Source organism: Nuphar pumila, chromosome 4, assembly GCF_984573655.1.
Source record: "Nuphar pumila chromosome 4, dmNupPumi1.hap1.1, whole genome shotgun sequence".
Taxonomy (NCBI): domain Eukaryota; kingdom Viridiplantae; phylum Streptophyta; class Magnoliopsida; order Nymphaeales; family Nymphaeaceae; genus Nuphar; species Nuphar pumila.
The window spans coordinates 108,921,745-108,944,433 of NC_143252.1; the positions used below are offsets into that span (position 1 = coordinate 108,921,745).

General features: G+C 37.0%; 1 protein-coding gene across 3 annotated transcripts in view; it reads right to left on the reverse strand.

The window, feature by feature from the left end:
• LOC149840499 (truncated transcription factor CAULIFLOWER D-like) overlaps positions 1-21,522 on the reverse strand; it is a 53,088-nt gene extending 31,566 nt beyond the window's left edge. For 2 of the 3 annotated variants that reach the window (XM_090003184.1, XM_090003183.1), the window contains exon 1: positions 21,321-21,522. In XM_090003184.1, the coding sequence (XP_089859310.1) occupies positions 21,321-21,505 (185 nt within the window). In that variant the 5' untranslated portion in view covers positions 21,506-21,522. Of the gene's footprint in view, positions 1-9,132; positions 9,911-21,320 lie in introns of those variants that run through there. The other variant, XM_090003185.1, reaches the window with a different exon arrangement.
• Between the last annotated feature and the right edge of the window lie 1,167 nt (positions 21,523-22,689).

Here is a 22,689-nt window from a genome sequence, read left to right on the forward strand (position 1 = left end):
CTTTAAAACAAAGTACATCAAGAGGAGAATAGAGGGTCCGAATATACGAGGTTCTAGAGCTGAAAGGCCTTTTGGGGACACTCGAAAGTGCTAAAGAGGTATATACATCAGAAACAAAAAGGTAAAAAACATGGCGCTCCGAAACACGCTCCCCGCCTAAGTTGGCACCGTCCTCGACGCCAATTGTTCATGTTAGTCCTCTATACGCTGTCGATGCTGGAACATGTTGTTGGCCTTCTCCCAGGTGGCTTCACATTCTGGCAATCTCTTCCACTGCACCAAGTACTTTTTGACTTCCCCAAGGTAGTTGTTGGAATGGTTGAGCATAACTTTCGGTTCTCTGCTTGGGGTGATGACCGTTGAGGGTGTACACTGCAGAATGGAAAACAAAATGTATAAATACAAGTTCTAGGTCACAATTTCTTTATTGGAAATCATGACAGCCGCAACCCCTCTTCTCCTCTTCATCTTCCTTTTCTCGTAAGACAGCTTCTAGTAAAATCTATCAAGTTTTTATCCAATGAATTTAAAAACTATCTAAATTTACATGGCATTACACATCAAAGATCTTGCACTCACATACTCCAACAAAATAGATTAGATGAAAGAAAACATAGGCACATTGTGGAAACTTCAAGAACTTCATTTATTGCTCGTAATGTTCCTATGGTTTTTTGGACTCGAGTTGTTATAATTGTTGTGTATCTTATAAATAGAATGTCATCTTCTTCTATACAAATCATCTCTCCTGCTAAAAAAACTTTTTAAATTTGCTCCTGATTATCTCAGATTGAGAGTTTTTTTATTCAAGAGATTTGTTTTGACTAATAAAAATGCTAAGTTTTCACCTAGAGCCCTCCCTTGTGCCTTTTTTGGTTATGTTGATAACAAAAAAGGGTACAGGGGATACGATGGCAAGACCGAAAAACTATATATTTCAATAAATGTGACTTTTTTAGAAAAGAAAAACTTTTTTGATAATGAAAAATCTAAGAATGTAAACGAGCATTCTGTTTTGCTTGATTTTAGCTCTAAGCATGATATTAATGATTGTGAGTGTGAATATGGACTCGAGAACAACATTGAATTAAGAGACATGGTATCTCTTGATGACCAAACCAATGTGCTATAGTCTAGGCGTAACAATCAAAAACCTCCATGTGCACTTCACAAATTTTGTAAACTTGAAAATAAAAATAAACGACAAAAATAAGAAATCTTCTAGAATATCAAAACCTCCAACGAAGTTTGCACCCTATGATTCATTCTCTTCAAAATACTGAGCATGCATAGCTGTGATTCACTCTTATTGAGAACCGTCATCCTATACTCGGGCCAAAGAAATTTTGAATGGGTTAGAGCCATGAAAATAGATTTAGAAGCTTTAGAAAAAGCTCAAACTTGGACCCTTCAAAATCTTTCAGTAGGAAAGAAACCCATAGGATGTAGGTGGGTATAAAAAATAAAGACTAAGAGTGATGAAACCCTTGAAAGATACAATGTCAGATTAGTTGTGAAAGGGTACTCACAGGAATATGGTATAGATTATAAAAAAAAAAAACTTTTGCTCATGTTGCTCTCAAGACCATTGTTAGAACCCTCATTGCAATTGCTTCTCTTAAAAAATTGGTTTATATATTAAATGGATGTGAAAAAAGTGTTTTTTAATGAAAAACTTTTGGAAGTGTACATAGAGGTGTTAAAATGTATACTCAAAAACATTATTGTAAGTATAAATATATATACTTATAAACATAGAGATACGTATACATATGTTATATGTATACGTATCTCTATATATAAGTATATATATTTATACATTTTTTCCTTTTTACCCAAAAGGGTATTTTAGTCCTTTTACATTTTGCGCATATTCCATTTGGAATATGTTGTATATTTTTCTTTATTTTTAATTTCTTTTATTTTTTATTTTTCTCCTTTTTGTAATTTCAAAAAGGTACCTCGGGGGTCTCCCCAAAGGAGTCGTTGGGGAGCTCCCAACGGTCACAATTGTGACCGTTGGGAGCTCCCCAACCACTCCTTTGGGGAGCCCCCTTGCACCTCTCATTTCTTGTATAAATAGGGGTGTTCCCCCTTGTAATTCCCTAAGCTTGAGAGTCTCAAGCATTTGCTTTTATATATTGAAATACATGCATTATTGCATGTTTATTATTTATACGCTTTTTGCGTATTTTGTTCAAGTGTTGTGAGAGTGCTTTCGTGCACTTCTTTTATAAAGTTTTTATGCTTGTTTATGTATTGTCTCTTCGTAGACAATTTCACATGGTATCAGAGCTCGGTTGGTGATTGGAGATCGTGGGATCCGCCTTTGTTCGAGTGCCTCGAAAACCGTGCCTTCGGATTTTTTGAGATTGAAGTGGTGGATCTTGCTTCTCAAATATTTTAGAAGGATCTTGTGCTAAGAAGAAGTTGAAACATCGTATTGGTACGTCTTTTTTCTTCTTCTCTCTACGTCTTAATGGGTGAGAAAGAGTCTCACTTTGCCCTTGGCTTCAAGTTGAATGGGTCCAACTATCATATTTGGGCCGGGAATATGGAGGCCCACATAAAAGGAAAAGGATTGTGGGTTATGTGCAAGGAACAATTCCGGAACCGGAACCCAAGATAACCATAATGGACGGAAGTGAAATCAAGATTCTTGAGGGAGAGGAAAGGATCAAAGCTCTTGAAAAATACTCAAAGAAACACGACGAATGGGAAATGAAGAATTTCAAGATTCTTTCTTGGTTCTTCGCATCCGTCGAAACGAAGATTAATGCCAACATTATCAAATTCAAAAAAGCATCGGAAGCTTGGCATTATCTCGAGAAGATGTATACATCAAGAGATCTATCTCATAAGTATTACCTTCAAAAGAAGGCCCTCTCCCTTACTCAAGGTGAAATGTCTATTAGGGAATATTTTGCCGATCTTTCCTCTATTTGGGATGAGCTCTCTATGCTTGAACCAAAATGGAGTGGAGAGGCAATTGAACTCCGCCACAAGCAACTTGAAGAAGATCGTTTCTTCAATTTTTTGAATGGGTTGAGACCGGAATTTGAGCAAATAAGGTCATCACTTCTATCCTCATTTACTCCTCCCTCTCTTGAAGATGTTCTCACCAAATTAAGTGGTGAGGAGACTCGTATGAATTTATGTAAACAAGGACCAAGTGTTCTTATAGTTCCTTGTAGTCATGAAGAAAATAATGAGGTTAATGTCGTATCAAGACCCAGAAATAATGTAAAGACCTATCGTCCTCCTCACTTTAAATTCCAAAATCAAGGAGGAGATGGTGGACAAAGAGGATAGCGGGACTATAGCAAGACTATATGTCACTTTTGTAAAGAACCGGGGCATATCAAGCCGGTATGTCCCAAATGGAAGAAGCTTCTTGCTATGGCCACCACCGGCGCACCACAAAAGGAAGAGGCATCATCAAGTGGGTCACTCTCGTTGAACCAAATAATGGAAGCCCTTCAACCTCTTCTCAAGAGAGCTACATCCGGTGCCGCCGTGTCTACTTCTTCCATTCCAGGTAAAGTCCCTTGGCTTTTGGACTCAGGTGCATCCTTTCATATGTCCCCAAACATGTTTTCACTTTCCGATTATTCAAAAAATGCTTCTCCATCCTTTGTTTCCACTGCGGATGGAACTTCTCTTGAAATTAAAGGAATAGGTAATTTTGAAACTCAATATTTTTTTATTCCAAAAATTAGATTTATACCTAAACTTAATTTAAATCTTCTTTCTGTTTCTCAACTCTCGGATCATGGTTGTGATATTAAATTTTCATGTGATAAATGTTTAATACAGGATCGCCTGTCTGGGAAATTGATTGGGGAAGGCTTTAGAAAAGGCGATTTATACTACATGGAATCTCTTCGAGTTCCAAAATCTTTTTGTAATGTTGCCCGAAACAAAGATATAAACATATGGCACAAAAGACTTGGTCATCCTAATATCACCAAGTTGTCTTACTTACATTTTGCAAAAGACCTATGTAAAAGTTCGTTTTCTTGTAATGACTGTATTCTCGGAAAAATGAAAAGTTTACCTTTTGAGCAAAGAACTATGTTCTCATCAAAACCCTTTGAAATTGTTCATTCCGATGTTTGGGGACCGGCACCTGTTGTCTCAAAAGGAGGTTTTTCTTATTATGTTATTTTTGTGGATGATTTCTCTAGATATTCATGGATCTTTTTTCTTAAATTCAAACATGAAGTCTTTTCATGCTTTAGACCTTTCCATTCGATGATCAAGAATCAATTTAATAGTAACATAAAGATTTTTAGAAGTGATTCTGGAGGAGAATATCTCTCCAACCAATTTAAAATATATCTTGAAGATCAAGGAATCGTTCACCAAAGATCTTGTCCTAAAACCCCCCAACAGAATGGGTTGGCCGAAAGAAAACATAGACATATTATTGAGATCACTAGAACCCTTCTTATTTCCCAAAACATACCAAAAATTTTTTGGGCTAAAGCTGCTCTTGCTTCTGTTTATCTGATAAATCGTTTGCCTTCTAGAATATTAGGAAAAATATCCCCTTTTGAGATTTTGTATAAACTCGAACCGGATTATAATAGGTTACGAGTCTTCGGGTGTAAGTGTTTCATACTTACGGATAAGAATGACAAACTCTCTCCCAAGGCTATCTCCTGCGCTTTTCTTGGATATTCTGAAACTCAAAAGGGATTTCGATGCTATGATCTTCGAGAAGATAAATTATATGTTTCTAGAAATGTAACTTTTTTGGAAAATGAAAGTGGATTTGAAAAAAATGTTTCTCAACAAGAAAATTTTGATTATTCCTTCCTTTTTGACTTATTATCTAGTAATGATGATACATCTAGTGATGATGATATGTCATCAAACCATGATGAGAACATTGAGAGTAATATCGAAGAGCATAACCAACAAGAAGACAGGATTTCAAGTGATCCTATAACATACTCTCGTAGAAACCAAGACACCTTTAGAAGTGCTATTGACCAATATAGTGAACTTATTCCTGTTCTCGATCACCGAAGGTCGGAGAGGAATAGGAGACCTCCCACTCGTTTTGTCTCCTTTGATTCCTTTTCGCCCCGATATAGGGCTTGTCTTAGTGCCATTCATTCTTATTTTGAACCAAGAAACTTTGAAGAAGCAAAGAAATGTATAGAATGGCAAGCTATGCAAAATGAACTTAATGCTCTTAAAAGGGCTGAAACGTGGGATTTTCAATCTCTACCTATAGGAAAGAAAACTATAGGTTGTCGATGGGTTTTTAAAGTTAAAACTAAGAGCAACGGATCCCTTGAAAAGTATAAGGCTCGCTTAGTTGCAAAAGGGTATGGGCAAGAGTATGGGATTGATTATGAAGAAACTTTTGCTCCTGTAGCCCGAATGGTTACACTTAGGTGTCTTATCACTATTGCATCTATTAAAAATTGGAATATCTTTCAAATGGATGTGAAAAATGTCTTTTTAAATGGTGATCTTAATGAAGAAGTGTATATGGATGCTCCACATGGCATGGAGATCCCTAAAGATAAAGTCCTTTGTCTTCGAAAGGCCATTTATGGTTTGAAACAGGCCCCCAAAGCCTGGTATGACAGATTTACCAGTGTAATGCTGGAAAATGGCTTCTCCTCATGTTATACTGACACTGCTTTATTTACTAGAAAATCTAAGGCAGGGATTGTAATATTATTACTATATGTTGATGACATGTTAATTACAGGTAATGATGTTCAAGGAGTCAAGGGTATTAAGTCTGTCTTGACTTCAAAATTTGAGATGTCAGACTTGGGTTTTCTGACATATTTTCTTGGAATTGAGGTTGTTTATTCGCAACGTGGTTATTTTTGGCATTTCTGATGACAAAGTATGTGAAATTCCTGAAGTTGTGGGAGCAAAAATGAAGATTGACGACGGGGTTCCTCGAATTGACCCTACTCCTTACAGGCAGTTGGTAGGATCTTTAATGTATCTCAGCATTACTCGACCCAATTTGTCACATGCCATTCACATCGCCAGCCAGTTTCAGCATGCTTCTACAACCGTTCATATGAGCGTTGTGCTTCGCATCATCAGATATTTGAAGGGAACGGTGAATAAGGGAGTATTCTTATCCTCTTCTTCTGAATTAAAATTGCTTGCTTATACTGACTCAGATTGGGGAGGTGACCCTAGTAACCGTCACTCCACCACTGGTTTTTGTATTTTTTTAGGAGAATCTTTGATCTCATGGCGATGTAAAAAGCAACAGAAGGTCTCTCTATCATCCACTGAAGCCGAATACGGAGTCATGGCATCTACCACCATGGAAATAGTATGGATTCGACGTCTTTTGGAAGATATGGGAGTTGTCAAAGAACCAACAAAACTTTGTTGTGACAATAAAAGTGCAATCTACATTGCCAAGAACCACACATTTCACGAGCGAACAAAGCATATAGAGATGCACTGCCATTATGTCAGAGAAGAATACTTGAAGAAGGTCATTGATCAACCATACGTGACGTCTGAGTATCAACTTGCGGACTTCTTCACAAAAGCTCTTTGTTCGCCTAGATTTCATTTTCTTCTTGACAAACTTGCGGTTATCACATCGTAAGTTTGAGGGGGGGTGTTAAAATGTATACTCAAAAACATTATAGTAAGTATAAATATATATACTTATAAACATAGAGATACGTATACATATGTTATATGTATACGTATCTCTATATATAAGTATATATATTTATACATTTTTTCTTTTTTACCCGAAAAGGGTATTTTAGTCCTTTTACATTTTGCGCATATTCCATTTGGAATATGTTGTATATTTTTCTTTATTTTTAATTTCTTTTATTTTTTATTTTTCTCCTTTTTGTAATTTCAAAAAGGTACCTTGGGGGTCTCCCCAATAGAGTCGTTGGGGAGCCCCCAACGGTCACAATTGTGACCGTTGGGAGCTCCCCAACGACTCCTTTGGGGAGCCCCCTTGCACCTCTCATTTCTTGTATAAATAGGGGTGTTCCCCCTTGTAATTCCCTAAGCTTGAGAGACTCAAGCATTTGCTTTTATATATTGAAATACATGCATTATTGCATGTTTATTATTTATACACTTTTTGCGTATTTTGTTCAAGTGTTGTGAGAGTACTTTCGTGCACTTCTTTTATAAAGTTTTTATGTTTGTTTATGTATTGTCTCTTCGTAGACAATTTCACAAGAGGCTCCTCCTAATATGAGCATTCATCAAGGAAATGTTCGCCTATAAAAGGCATTGTATGGTTTAAAACAAGCACAAAAAACTTGGTATGATAGATTTAGTAGAGTTATGATTGATATTGTGTTTAGATCTTGTTTAACGGACAATACTTTGTTTGTTTTGTTAAAGTATCTTATGCAGATACAGTTATTTTGCTCCTCTACGTTGACGATATGATGGAGGGGACAAACAAGGAGTTCAAATATTAAAAAGGCTCTTAAAACTAATTTTGAAATGACTAATCTGAATTTTTTAAGCTACTTTTTAGGTATAAAAGTTATTTATTCTCTTAGAAAGTATTTATTATCTTAGTCTAAATTTGCTTCTGATATTATTCTCAGGTTTGGTATTACAAATGATAAAAGGGTGAATACTCCTGAAGTTACAAATGACAAGATGAAAATTGATGATAGAGAGTCACTTGATGATCCAACACCTTATCAACAACAATTTAAAGTTTTTTCTTATTTGACAATCACTAGAATTGATATTACACATATTGTACACACAACTAGTGAATTTCAACATGCTCCCACAATGGGGAACATGGGAGTTGTTTTGCGTATTGTTAGAAACCTTAAAAAATTATATTTCTAGAGGCTTGTTTATGTCCTCTTCATCTGCATTAGATTTGATTGTTTATATTGATGCATATTGGCGAGGAGATCCTAACAATAGACACTCAATCATAAGTTTTCGTGTTTTTTTAGGTGAATCCTTGATCTCGTGGTGGTGCAACAAACAGCAGAATGTCTCACTTTCCTCCACAGAAGCGAAGTACAGAGTCATAGCCACTACTACGATGGAGATAGTATGACTCAGAAGACCGCTTGTTGACATGGGAATCCAAATTCAAGCAAGCTTCAGAGATGTGTTTCAACAACAAAAATACTATCTACATTGTCAACAACCATACATTTCATAAAAAATGCACATCGAAATGGATTGTCATTATGTACGAGATGAACATCTTCAAGGAATTATTGACGAGCCATATGTGCAATCGAAGTACCAATTGGCAGATTTCTTTACTAAGCCTCTCTCTACTCCTATATTTCACTTTTTTCTTAGCAAACTTTCGATTTAACCGTAAGTTTGAGAGAGAGTTAAAATCGTTCGTATATATATGTATATTTTTATGTAAATATTTTTCTTTCTTTTATTATTTTTCCCTTTTTATTGTAGTTCCATTTGAACTAGTTAACATATTGCTGACTAGTTTTATAGCAGTTGGAGCTAGTCCTAAAGCTCCAAATAGAGTTGTTGGACTAGCTCCAATGACTCTACTTGAGCCCTTTGTGTTCTCCCTTGTATATAAATAAGGGTGATCCCCCTCTTTTTGTACAACGCTTCTTGCATATTATTATCAATAAAATATTATTTTGTTTATGTTCTTGTGACTCTTTGTGTGGGTGTTTGTCAGTGTACCTCTCTTTGTGGGTTTGTGAGTGAGTCCCATAGTGGTTTCCTTCTAGATGGTTGTCCACTTTTGTATCAATTTAGAGGACTTTGTTGGTGACATTTGAAGACTTTGATATATTTACATGGCATCATAGCTTGGTTGAACTAAGTTCTTTGTTGATGTTCCTGGCACCTTGGTCATGCATTTGAAGATTATATTTAAAGTGTTCATGTGATCCATTGGTGGTAATCTCATTTCAAGACTTTGGTGGAGTGCTCGTGTTCTTGTGCTCATCTTCTTGCCATTTATCGCTCTTCTCATCTTTTTCACTTTTATCTCTCTCATTCTCTCTCATACCTTTTTACCACAGCACATAGTTCCTCGTATAAGGTTTGGTAGTCTTCCATTGCTTTAATGCAATATGGTGATTCACTAGTATAGTGGGACGAAACCCCTACAAGAGACCTGAAACAAAGTGTGCCTAGTCAATTTTTCCACACATCATAAGTCTCTTTCATATAATGAAGAATTTACAACTTCCATATGACCCGCCCTAGACTGATGCATGAACTGCAATACTCGATTTAACATAAACAAGATATTGTCTAGTAAAAGTGAAGTATTGAAGCATGCCAACTATGCTTCTATATTGAGTGGATCCTAATACAAATCAACATCATTCACACTCAACTTATTTTGCATAGTGCTTAGCATCATTGTTGTCAAAGGTGGAGCCAAGGCGACCTAGGCATAGGCCCACCACTTGGGTGATTGGGCTTGGGCGGTGTGGTCCTATTTTAACACCTAGGCAACACCTAGCTCGCCTAGACTGGGATCGCCTAGGCGCTGGACTTTATTTATTTATCTTTTTGTTCCCTTGGTATAAAAAGGGGAAAGGCAAAACGTCTTTCACCCTTTCGCTCACTCTCTCTCTTGGCTCTTTGCAGCAGCAAGAAGAAGAAGACTATTCGGTATGTGCTAAAGAGGTATATACATCAGAAACAAAAAGGTAAAAAACATGGCGCTCCGAAACACGCTCCCCGCCTAAGTTGGCACCGTCCTCGACGCCAATTGTTCATGTTAGTCCTCTATACGCTGTCGATGCTGGAACATGTTGTTGGCCTTCTCCCAGGTGGCTTCACATTCTGGCAATCTCTTCCACTGCACCAAGTACTTTTTGACTTCCCCAAGGTAGTTGTTGGAATGGTTGAGCATAACTTTCGGTTCTCTGCTTGGGGTGATGACCGTTGAGGGTGTACACTGCAGAATGGAAAACAAAATGTATAAATACAAGTTCTAGGTCACAATTTCTTTATTGGAAATCATGACAGCCGCAACCCCTCTTCTCATCTTCATCTTCCTTTTCTCGTAAGACAGCTTCTAGTAAAATCTATCAAGTTTTTATCCAATGAATTTAATAACTATCTAAATTTACATGGCATTACACATCAAAGATCTTGCCCTCACATACTCCAACAAAATAGATTAGATGAAAGAAAACATAGGCACATTGTGGAAACTTCAAGAACTTCATTTATTGCTCGTAATGTTCCTATGGTTTTTTGGACTCGAGTTGTTATAATTGTTGTGTATCTTATAAATAGAATGTCATCTTCTTCTTTACAAATCGTCTCTCCTGCTAAAAAAACTTTTTAAATTTGCTCCTGATTATCTCAGATTGAGAGTTTTTTTATCCAAGAGATTTGTTTTGACTAATAAAAATGCTAAGTTTTCACCTAGAGCCCTCCCTTGTGCCTTTTTTGGTTATGTTGATAACAAAAAAGGGTACAAGGGATACGATGGCAAGACCGAAAAACTATATATTTCAATAAATGTGACTTTTTTAGAAAAGAAAAACTTTTTTGATAATGAAAAATCTAAGAATGTAAACGAGCATTCTGTTTTGCTTGATTTTAGCTCTAAGCATGATATTAATGATTGTGAGTGTGAATATGGACTCGAGAACAACATTGAATTAAGAGACATGGTATCTCTTGATGACCAAACCAATGTGCTATAGTCTAGGCGTAACAATCAAAAACCTCCATGTGCACTTCACAAATTTTGTAAACTTGAAAATAAAAATAAACGACAAAATAAGAAATCTTCTAGAATATCAAAACCTCCAACGAAGTTTGCACCCTATGATTCATTCTCTTCAAAATACTGAGCATGCATAGCTGTGATTCACTCTTATTGAGAACCGTCATCCTATACTCGGGCCAAAGAAATTTTGAATGGGTTAGAGCCATGAAAATAGATTTAGAAGCTTTAGAAAAAGCTCAAACTTGGACCCTTCAAAATCTTTCAGTAGGAAAGAAACCCATAGGATGTAGGTGGGTATAAAAAATAAAGACTAAGAGTGATGAAACCCTTAAAAGATACAATGTCAGATTAGTTGTGAAAGGGTACTCACAGGAATATGGTATAGATTATAAAAAAAAAAAAACTTTTGCTCATGTTGCTCTCATGACTATTGTTAGAACCCTCATTGCAATTGCTTCTCTTAAAAAATTGGTTTATATATTAAATGGATGTGAAAAAAGTGTTTCTTAATGAAAAACTTTTGGAAGTGTACATAGAGGCTCCTCCTAATATGAGCATTCATCAAGGAAATGTTCGCCTATAAAAGGCATTGTATGGTTTAAAACAAGCACAAAAAACTTGGTATGATAGATTTAGTAGAGTTATGATTGATATTGTGTTTAGATCTTGTTTAACGGACAATACTTTGTTTGTTTTGTTAAAGAATCTTATGAAGATACAGTTATTTTGCTCCTCTACGTTGACGATATGATGGAGGGGACAAACAAGGAGTTCAAATATTAAAAAGGCTCTTAAAACTAATTTTGAAATGACTAATCTGAATTTTTTAAGCTACTTTTTAGGTATAAAAGTTATTTATTCTCTTAGAAAGTATTTATTATCTTAGTCTAAATTTGCTTCTGATATTATTCTCAGGTTTGGTATTACAAATGATAAAAGGGTGAATACTCCTGAAGTTACAAATGACAAGATGAAAATTGATGATAGAGAGTCACTTGATGATCCAACACCTTATCAACAACAATTTAAAGTTTTTTCTTATTTGACAATCACTAGAATTGATATTACACATATTGTACACACAACTAGTGAATTTCAACATGCTCCCACAATGGGGAACATGGGAGTTGTTTTGCGTATTGTTAGAAACCTTAAAAAATTATATTTCTAGAGGCTTGTTTATGTCCTCTTCATCTGCATTAGATTTGATTGTTTATATTGATGCAGATTGGCGAGGAGATCCTAACAATAGACACTCAATCATAAGTTTTCGTGTTTTTTTAGGTGAATCCTTGATCTCGTGGTGGTGCAACAAACAGCAGAAGGTCTCACTTTCCTCCACAGAAGCGAAGTACAGAGTCATAGCCACTACTACGATGGAGATAGTATGACTCAGAAGACCGCTTGTTGACATGGGAATCCAAATTCAAGCAAGCTTCACAGATGTGTTTCAACAACAAAAATACTATCTACATTGTCAACAACCATACATTTCATAAAAAATGCACATCGAAATGGATTGTCATTATGTACGAGATGAACATCTTCAAGGAATTATTAACGAGCCATATGTGCAATCGAAGTACCAATTGGCAGATTTCTTTACTAAGCCTCTCTCTACTCCTATATTTCACTTTTTTCTTAGCAAACTTTCGATTTAACCGTAAGTTTGAGAGAGAGTGTTAAAATCGTTCGTATATATATGTATATTTTTATGAAAATATTTTTCTTTCTTTTATTATTTTTCCCTTTTTATTGTAGTTCCATTTGAACTAGTTAACATATTGCTGACTAGTTTTATAGCAGTTGGAGCTAGTCCTACAGCTCCAAATAGAGTTGTTGGACTAGCTCCAATGACTCTACTTGAGCCCTTTGTGTTCTCCCTTGTATATAAATAAGGGTGATCCCCCTCTTTTTGTATAACGCTTCTTGCATATTATTATCAATAAAATATTATTTTGTTTATGTTCTTGTGACTCTTTGTGTGGGTGTTTGTCAGTGTACCTCTCTTTGTGGGTTTGTGAGTGAGTCCCATAGTGGTTTCCTTCTAGACTATGTCACATGGGTGCGGGTGCGAGTGCAGGGATTCGGCACTTCCAAAAAACCCGGGTGCGGGGGTGCGGCAGGGGCAAAAATGTAAAAAAAAAATTATATATATATATATATATATATATATATATATATATATATATATATATATATATATATATATATATATATATCATGTATAGTCTATATGTATGAATATATATATCATGGTATAGTCTATAAACTTGAACTGGTAACCCCATCCATTTAAAAGTTCCTGCATATGATATTTCAATAAAGATATCATTTAATCAAAGCTTTTGCATATCACACGCACGCTCTCTCAAATGCAAGAAGAGAGAGTAGAAAAGCATTTCCATGCGAGTGTTGGATCTATCCAAGTGATAAGCATATCCTGAATCCAAATCCAGTCTCATGGAGTTCAAAAAAAAAAATGATGACACTCCACCACGTAGTAGGTGTTGAACCACGTGGCTGGGTTCGGGGGAGTCATCCAAAAACAGGAATAACGCTAGTGGGGCGTGACTCGTGAGCTTGACGACGTGAAATGCAGGAAGTGGGGCCCACTGTGTCCTTTTCAGGAGCACAGGTGTCAACATTTTTTGAGTCCCAAGGTGAGTGTCGGGGGCATAGACCATCGTCACCGTCGGTGTCTACAATCCAATGGTCTGCGTCCCACTGTTTTTGCTGGGGTTTACATCCCGAGGGTGAAAGGGGTTCTGGAAGGCGATGTTTGTTGGCTCCTTGTGCCTTTAAAAGGTGAAGGGAAGAGTGAGAGAGAGAGAGAGCTAGTCTTTTTAGAGAGAGAGAGAAGAGTCGATCGATCGATCTGAGGGATGGCGAAGAGGAGCGTGAGCGATCTAAGGGAGGAGGAGCTGAGGGGGAAGAAGGTGTTTGTGAGGGTCGATCTCAACGTCCCCCTCGATGAGAACCAGAAGATCACCGACGACACCAGGGTCAGGGCCTCCGTCCCCACCATCAAGTACCTCGTCGATCGTGGTGCCAAGGTCATCCTTGCCAGCCATCTGGTAACCAACTCTCTCTCTCGTGGTTTTTTTATTGTAGCTCTGGTGTCGATTGGTTTGGTTGGTAGAGATCCGAGGTGTATTCCAAATGCCATTCCGAGGTGAGTAGCCTGATTCATTGCTTTAAATTCTGCAGCCCATTTCATAGGGCAAAAATTTTAAAAAAAAATCCAAAAAATAGACAAAAATGACCCTGTGTGCGGTCAACGCACCCAGAGTCGGGTTGACCGCACCCGGTGCCGCACCCGCACCTACACCCGGTGCCGCACCTGCACCCGATGCCGCACCCGCACCCGCGTCGAGTCGCGTCGATGCGGGTGCGGCACCCTGCTAGCCGAATCCCTAAGACATAGCTTCTAGATGGTTATCCACTTTTGTATCAATTTAGAGGACTTTGTTGGTGACATTTGAAGACTTTGATATATTTACATGGCATCATAGCTTGGTTGAACTAAGTTCTTTGTTGACGTTCCTAACACCTTGGTCATGCATTTGAAGATTATATTTAAAGTGTTCATGTGATCCATTGGTGGTAATCTCATTTCAAGACTTTGGTGGAGTGCTCGTGTTCTTGTGCTCATCTTCTTGCCATTTATCGCTCCTCTCATCTTTTTCACTTTTATCTCTCTCATACCTTTTTACCACAGCACATAGTTCCTCGTATAAGGTTTGGTAGTCTTCCATTGCTTTAATGCAATATGGTGATTCACTAGTATAGTGGGACGAAACCCCTACAAGAGACCTGAAACAAAGTGTGCCTAGTCAATTTTTCCACACATCACAAGTCTCTTTCATATAATGAAGAATTTACAACTTCCATATGACCCGCCCTAGACTGATGCATGAACTGCGATATTTGATTTAACATAAACAAGATATTGTCTAGTAAAAGTCAAGTATTGAAGCATGCCAACTATGCTTCTATATTGAGTGGATCCTAATACAAATCAACATCATTCACACTCAACTTCTTTTGCATAGTGCTTAGCGTCATTGTTGTCAAAGGTGGAGCCAAGGCGACCTAGGCATAGGCCCAGCACTTGGGTGATTGGGTTTGGGCAGTGTGGCCCTATTTTAACACCTAGGCAACACCTAGCTCGCCTAGACTGGGATCGCCTAGGCGCTGGACTTTATTTATTTATCTTTTTGTTCCCTTGGTATAAAAAGGGGAAAGGCAAAACGTCTTTCACCCTTTCGCTCGCTCGCTCTCTTGGCTCTTTGCAGCAGCAAGAAGAAGAAGACTATTAGGTCTCTCTCTCTCTCTCTCTTGGCTCTTTGCAGCAGCAAGAAGAAGAAGACTATTAGGTCTCTCTCTCTCTCTCTCTCTCTCTCTCTCTCTCTCTCTCTCTCTCTCTTGCTTCTTCTCCTTTCTTTTTCCTTTTATTATAATATATATTTTGTGTCACTGTGTTTGTGTGTTTCATTTATGTATATGTGTATGTAATATAATTTATATATAATTTATTTGATTGCTGCTAAGTTATATTTCTGGTTGACTGTTTTTTATATATGTTCGTGAGTTATATTTCTGAGTTATATATTTGTGTGTGTAATTCATATATGATCTGTTATTTGACTGTTCTTTTTTGCAGTTCACACTTCACATGCACCCACACAGGCAGGTGCTAATGCACACATATATGTCTGCTTTCTGTGTAAATTTATATAATTATATATATTAACATATCATAAGCATATATTATAATGTTCTATATTTCAGTTATAAATTATATATATTATATATATTTTGTGTTCATTATAAATATTATATACTTTTGTATATTGTTCTTTCACATGGTCTGTTTGTTCAATTGTTCATTTATTCTTAATTGTTTTGAGCAGGTTATTTAATATAATTGCTTTATAGTGTTCGATGACGTGTTATTTATTGCTTATTGTTGATTGATTTTATGTTGTATACATGTTTGTTATTAATTTTAACAGTTTATTTACATATTTTGTGTATTTTCTTTTAATTGGATTGCCACCTAGGCCCCGCCTAGCACCTTTGACAACTAAGCTAGCAAGGCTACATGTTCACACTCTTTCATACCTATTCTGGCTAATAAATCAAGAGTTTATTTATGTTGAGTTAACACAAGCTATCCAATGCTATAATCTACTTCCACACCGAGGAAATACTTAAGCTTGCCAAGATCCTTCATTTGAAATCTTCTATTCGGAACACCATTAATCTCTGTGGTATGATGCTCACAACACATTGGAGAAAATCTCAAACCATGATCTAGATGTTTGCTTCAACACATATATGGTTCTGTTTAGCCTATAAACATATTTGGTTAGATCCTTTTCACTGTAACTTTAAGATTGCTTCATATAAACATCTTCTTTGAGATCTCCATGCAAAAATGCATTCTTTATATCCAATTGATTCAATGACCTTGTATAGGCCAATTCATCGGTGAAATACAACTGAAAGGGTTTCAAAGAGAGCCTTCTTCTCTCACCGAATTTCTGTGAGAAGGGAGTCATTATTCAGAAACCTCATACAACTTGTTTCATTAACCACATATAGGACAAGAGGGGAGGACCCTTTTGTTAGCCATAAAGTCCTCCCATTTGTAGTGGTAAGTATAAAAACAAATACAAAAATGAAAAAAAGAAGGATACGACGATACCTATGTAGTCAAAAGCCCCGACTAGGTACTGACAATTCCGCCTAGTCGGTCTAGGCTAAGTAAAACGCCTAGGCATTGCAATTCCTAGGTGGGTACCCTAAAAGGTATCAATTTTGCCGACTAGGCGCCGACAAGACACCGACAAAGGCACCTAGTCAGCGACTAAGGTGCCTCCGCATAGGCACAAGGGCAGTTTAGTTATTTATTATTCATATATATATATATATATATATATATTGTTACTTTTTTGTATATATATATATATATATAATTATATGTGCGTGTGTGTGTTTGTGTGATTTGTTTTGTGAAATCATGAAAACATACTTAGTTATTATATTTATATGTGTGTGTGCTACTTTGCTTTTGGGATTTTTTCTGTGAAACATTGAAAGCATGCACAATTAATTTTAATAGATTATGTTATATATATATATATATATATATATATGTGTGTGTGTGTGTGTTACTTTGTTTTTGATGAATTTTTTTATAAAATCCTGAAAGCATGTTTAGCATTATGAATTATGTAATGTGTTATTTATATATGTATGTGTTATTGTGCTTCAATGAAAGGTTGAAAGCATATTTTGTTGATCATAATGAATATATTGTTATGCATATATTATGAATAACTGAAAAATATATATTTGTATGTGTGTACAATTATATATATATATATATATATTCCTGTCACGGGCCTATTTCTTCCACAGGCCAATGCGACGTGACGGTCCTTCCTTACCACCGCAAGCCTTCGCAACTAATTTGTCACAGGCATAGAATACTTCGCAAACCCGCGACGCGTCAAACTGCCCAATATGGCCAGCCTAATGGCCAAAGGCTGCGCACCAACACTTTTTCATGTACTGAATCATTTTCACTGGCCCTACACACCACCTCGTGCGCATCTGCCTAGCGGAAACTGATCAAGCGCATTTTCAAATGTGTATTCTATGTAATTCATGTCACTTAAAGCATAGTCGTGCCATACCAGCTATCACTTCCAAAAAAGGGGCACAAACTTTGCCTTTGCCTTGCATGTCATAGAGTGTATTGTGACTCCATGTGCACACCATAACAAAACCCCTCCACTGAAGGAACAAGACTTTATGGCCCCCAGTCCAAAGACTGGTTGATGATTGAACACCATAGCGAAAGCACCACCCAGACTCATTTGTCAGCGCATAGGCATTTAATTGCCTAGCCCTGAGTCACCATACTCGATTGGAATCACCTAACGTGATTTCTGGGAGAATTATCCCTAACCCACACGCACCCCCACCCCCGTGCATCCAACAGCTACGCATGGGACCTTCCTACAAGCCAAGAGGTCCATAACCAAATCTCCAAAGGCAACATCCTTTGATCCGCTGTCACTGCTTAACCAAACAACACTCCACGTCTGTGCCGCCATACAATGATGCACTAGCAACAATATTGTTGCCTATCGCGTGCCATGCTAACACCGCACGCCACCGATCAAGCCAACGCACAATGCGCGTTCCTACACTCGATGCATTTTCCACTCAGTAGAGCTCTGAGCTGCACATGCCCCATTCTGAAGGCTAGGCCTGGAACAATTCCGGTTATGTATATTAATATATTTTGTGAAAGCATGTGTATTTTTGTACTTGTGTAATGAAATCATCTTATTAGTAAAAGAACTAAACATATTTTTATGTATATTTTGTATACTTTTTATATATTTAATTGAGATAACAACTGGTCCCACCTAGTCCGAGACTAGTCTTTTTAGGGGTCTACCAACTAGGCACCGCCTAGCGCTTTTGACTACATAGGACGATATTACATTACCATTTAGAGTTTTCAGTTTCAATATTGACAATTGTTTATTTTTATAAATCCAGAATAAAACCGAGGTAAATTAGATCTAGTTATTTCTTGCTCCAGCCATACAAATTTTCTCTAATGGATGGTGCTTAACTCGAGTATTAGGTCATATATTATGGCTTAATAATATTAAAAAAGCACAACTTTACATATCTTTTACAAATTTTGTATTTCGAACATTTGGATTCGGATCTAGATTCAAAATCCAGATTGTGGGGCCCAACATAGGAGCATGATTCACTCATATATTACGGCTTAATAATGTGAAACAAGCAAAACTTTAGGTATTTCCCATGATTTTTTTCATTTCAGGCATTTGGATTCGAATCTACATACAAAATCAAAGTCCATTTCGTGGACCCCAAAATGGGATTGTGCTTCACTCAAGTATTGGATCATATATTACGGCTTAATAATGTTAAATGAGCAAAAAATTATGTAATTTTCATGAATTTTGCATTTCGGGCATTTGGATTCAAATCTAAATCCAAATCAATTTCATGGACCTCAATATAGGATTGTGCTTCACTCAAGTATTGGGTCATATATTACGTTAATGAGTCATTTGGGATTGGATATATCCGAATCCAAAACTATAAAGTGGTGGTTATGAGTAAATTCTAACTTTTTCCAATTTTGCAAATCAAACACCGGATAAATACTTCCATATGTTTTTTCCCAACATCGTCAAACACAAGATAAATTCTTAATGTGATAAAAACTTCTCTGTGGGAGAAATTCTTCCAAGCAATCAAACACAACCTTAGTGACAACCTTTTACACAAATAAGGCTTTAGTAGATATTCACTTATTTCATAATATATGGGAACAAAAAAGTAGAAATTTCTTCTTAATTTATTGTGATTAGTGAAGACAAGAAAGAAGAGAAGTATTATTATGGAAGAACACGCATTATTCAACTTTTGTGCTTAATGTAAATAAAAAACTAATTAATGAAAGACATTATGAAAATTCTTCGTTTCAATCAATACTACTGATGAAATGATGTATTACTTTCTCTCTCCTTTTTACTTAACGCTTAATTTCAGACTTTTGATATATGTAATGGATGCATTGTTATAACATCATAATTATATCTTTTATATTTGATAATTGTTACAGATTATTCATCCATGCTCAATTTATTTCATAATTAAGTTTACTTAATATTGTAGTTTGACTACTTAGATGTGTTTTATTTCTCTTTGTGGTCATATTTTTAACTTTATATACTTATTTTAAACTTTATTTTGTTTTTGAATTAAGTGATTGTTATAGTTTGTTTACTCAATTGTTTTTTGTTATTTAATGTGACTCTTTAATAGTAATCATTTTGTTTTGTTAGTTGTTAGTTTGTTACAATATTGTTTTGCATGTTATAGTAGTACATGTGTATGTTTAATTGTTCATAATGCTTAATTTTGATTTCTTTTTTTCTTTTTTTATGATATTTTTTATTTTTTGGAAAAAATTTATTGTTTGTGATGTTTAAAATATGGTTTTTCTGTATCTAACGATACGATAATATAAGGTACGATATGCCAGCAGCTCTTCTGATGATCAGTATCCACATACTTTTAGTTGTTGAGTCATCTTAATGCTTCATCCCTTGTTCACTCGCTGTTCTTACTTTCCAAACTTATCCCCATATCATATAATAAAATGGATAGACAACTTTGCCAGCATCTTAACATAACAGAACCAGGCTCATTTAGACAAGAAATGAAATATAAAATCATTAGCAGCAGTAATAAATTGCCTGACAGAAACTTTTTAAGGAGCATATAAAATGCAGAGAAAAATAGACAAGAAGCAAGCAAACAGATGATCGCTTAGTAGCATGGGGGTTTTCTCAGAGGAAGCACCGTATACTTTGCACCCAAACATTAGAAAAGAACGTGAAGCTTCATCAGGACAGACAGGCAACACTCTTTAAATTACAGGCTATGTTTGGGAGCCTTGAATCGGAGGTTGTGCTGTGGTTTCCCTCCATGCTCTCATACTCTCTTGCAGTTTGGGAGCAGTGGCGTTGCTGAAACAATGCATTGGGAACGCTGTTGGCAGCCCCAACACCACATCTCAACACCATTCACGAGGGGATGTTTTTGGCAACTCCATCTCTCAACATCGTAGATTGGCAAAACAGTATTTTGGCAACACTGAAACCGTGTTTTCATGCAAGGCTCCCAAACATAGACTAAATGACAACAATTGCTTAATTTCAAAGCAAGACCTCGTTTCGGCAGCAGAAAAGCCGGAGGAGAAATGATAGAAATACGAAACAGGCCTAAACCGACATCTAACATCACATACACCGGAACGCAAAACTTGGTCATATACCACAAAGTTTCTCCTGGAACAAAAACAGAGCCATCTTCATCCAAACCGGCATGAGGTTTCCACTCTCAATTTAGATCCCAGAGTGAAGCCACGATATCATACCGAGAGAGAGAGACTGACGACGCACCACTCCCTCAGGCCAAAATGGTCAACTAACAAGAGTCATGGAACACACAAAAGTAATATATAAAAGGACCACAGAAAAGTAATATATCTCAACCGCCAGAAAAGTAAGAGCCATGGAACAAAAAAAGGGGGGAAATCATACGAGCTTCTCTCTCAGAATCGTCCGTGCGACGGAAAACTAAGCAAATTTCCGTCCGGACTCACTTATCAAGTTCTCCACAAGAATCAACGCATCAAGAAGGAGGAGTGCTCCGGAAAAAACCCTCACAAAACCCTAAAACTGACCTGAAACCCTAAAATCGTTGATGAAAAGAGGAATTCGTCCTCCGAAAAATACCAGCAAGCTCCCCCCGGCTTCTCGCAAAACCCAGAGAAGAACCAACCAGAAAGGAACGCCAAAACCCTAGAGATGGGGAAGAGTAGACGGAGACCTAAAATCGTTGATGAAAAGAGGAATTCGTCCTCCGAAAAATACCAGCAAGCTCCCCCCGGCTTCTCGCAAAACCCAGAGAAGAACCAACCAGAAAGGAACGCCAAAACCCTAGAGATGGGGAAGAGTAGACGGAGAAGAAGAAGAAGAAGAGAGCGTACCAGGAGAGGCTGGAGAACTCGCAGAGCTTCCCCTTTGGGCTGAAGATGACGAGCCCGACCTCGACGCCGCAGAGCACCGAGATCTCGTGGGCCTTCTTCATCAGCCCCTTCCAACGCTGCGAGAACCTCGCATGCCGGCTTGCCCTATCCTCGATTCTCTTCAACTCCAGTCTCTTCCGCGCCATCTTCCCTCCGCCTCTTCGCTGATAGAGGAAGGGAACCTCCACCTTTTTAAAAATAATATAAAATTGACGCCTAGTCCATCGTACCCCCATCGAATCTCGTGTTCCTCACCTTTATCCCTAGATGCGGTTCGAAACTCGATCCGATCTGAAAATGATCCGAACCTCAAGTTTTCTAACCGTCTGATACATATGTGGGTCCCGGTTACAGATCTCCTAGGCCCAACCATTCATAATCAATTTTATCCCTGTTCCACCAAAGGGGGCTCCGCTTGTCCGGCAGGAGCAGTTAGTGCACGTCACCTTGTGTTGAGAGGTTGCAAGTTCGAATCCCAAATGGTACGATTGTATAACTGGTATGGTGTCTGAAAAAATGTTATACTTGCTCCACCATGAAAATCGGGTACACTTGGGCCCCAAGAGGTTCAGTTTTCTGCGTTTAGATAAGGTGCAATCACATTAAACAAATGCAACCGCTGCACCTCATCGCTCCTTCATATTCTGTCAGTATAAGGCTGTCATAGTAGGGGTGTGGGCTTTTTGTCCTATTTCAGGTCTCTCTCTCTCTTCTTTTAACATTATAAACTGCAACTTACCATAAATCTCTATTTCTCTCTCTCTCTTCCTTTTGAAAATTGGAAAGGAACATGAACTTTTTTTTAGCAACTTACTAAAAATCTCCCTCTCTTCCTTTTGAGATATTGGGAAGGAATATGAACTGTTTTACTTTTAGCACCTTAACAAAAATCTCTCTCCCCCTTTTGACATTGGGAAAGAATATGATTTGTTTTAGCAACTTACAAAAAATCTCTCTCTCCCTCAATGACAGTTACCTAGTTTTGGATTGGTTTAATGAGGTTATTCTTGGATCAGTATTTTATATTGGATCCATGTTTGGATTCAAATCAAATTTGATAAGTTTTCTTTGTTTCCATCTAAAAAGCTTTTTTCAGTTTTCTGTTACTGGATCCTCTAATCTTACTACTTTTTAAATATGGATTAAGGTGTGAATTTGAAGAAAAGTTTGAGCAGAGAGTCTTCCCTGATATGAACTTTCCAAGAGTTGCAGCCTTGTGGGTTTCCTATTAAACATGGATTTCTTTCTTTTAATGACTATATTCTCATTGGACTAAAACTCCTTTTTTATATTAGAATATTTCTTTGTTTTCTCATGAGAGAGAGAAAGA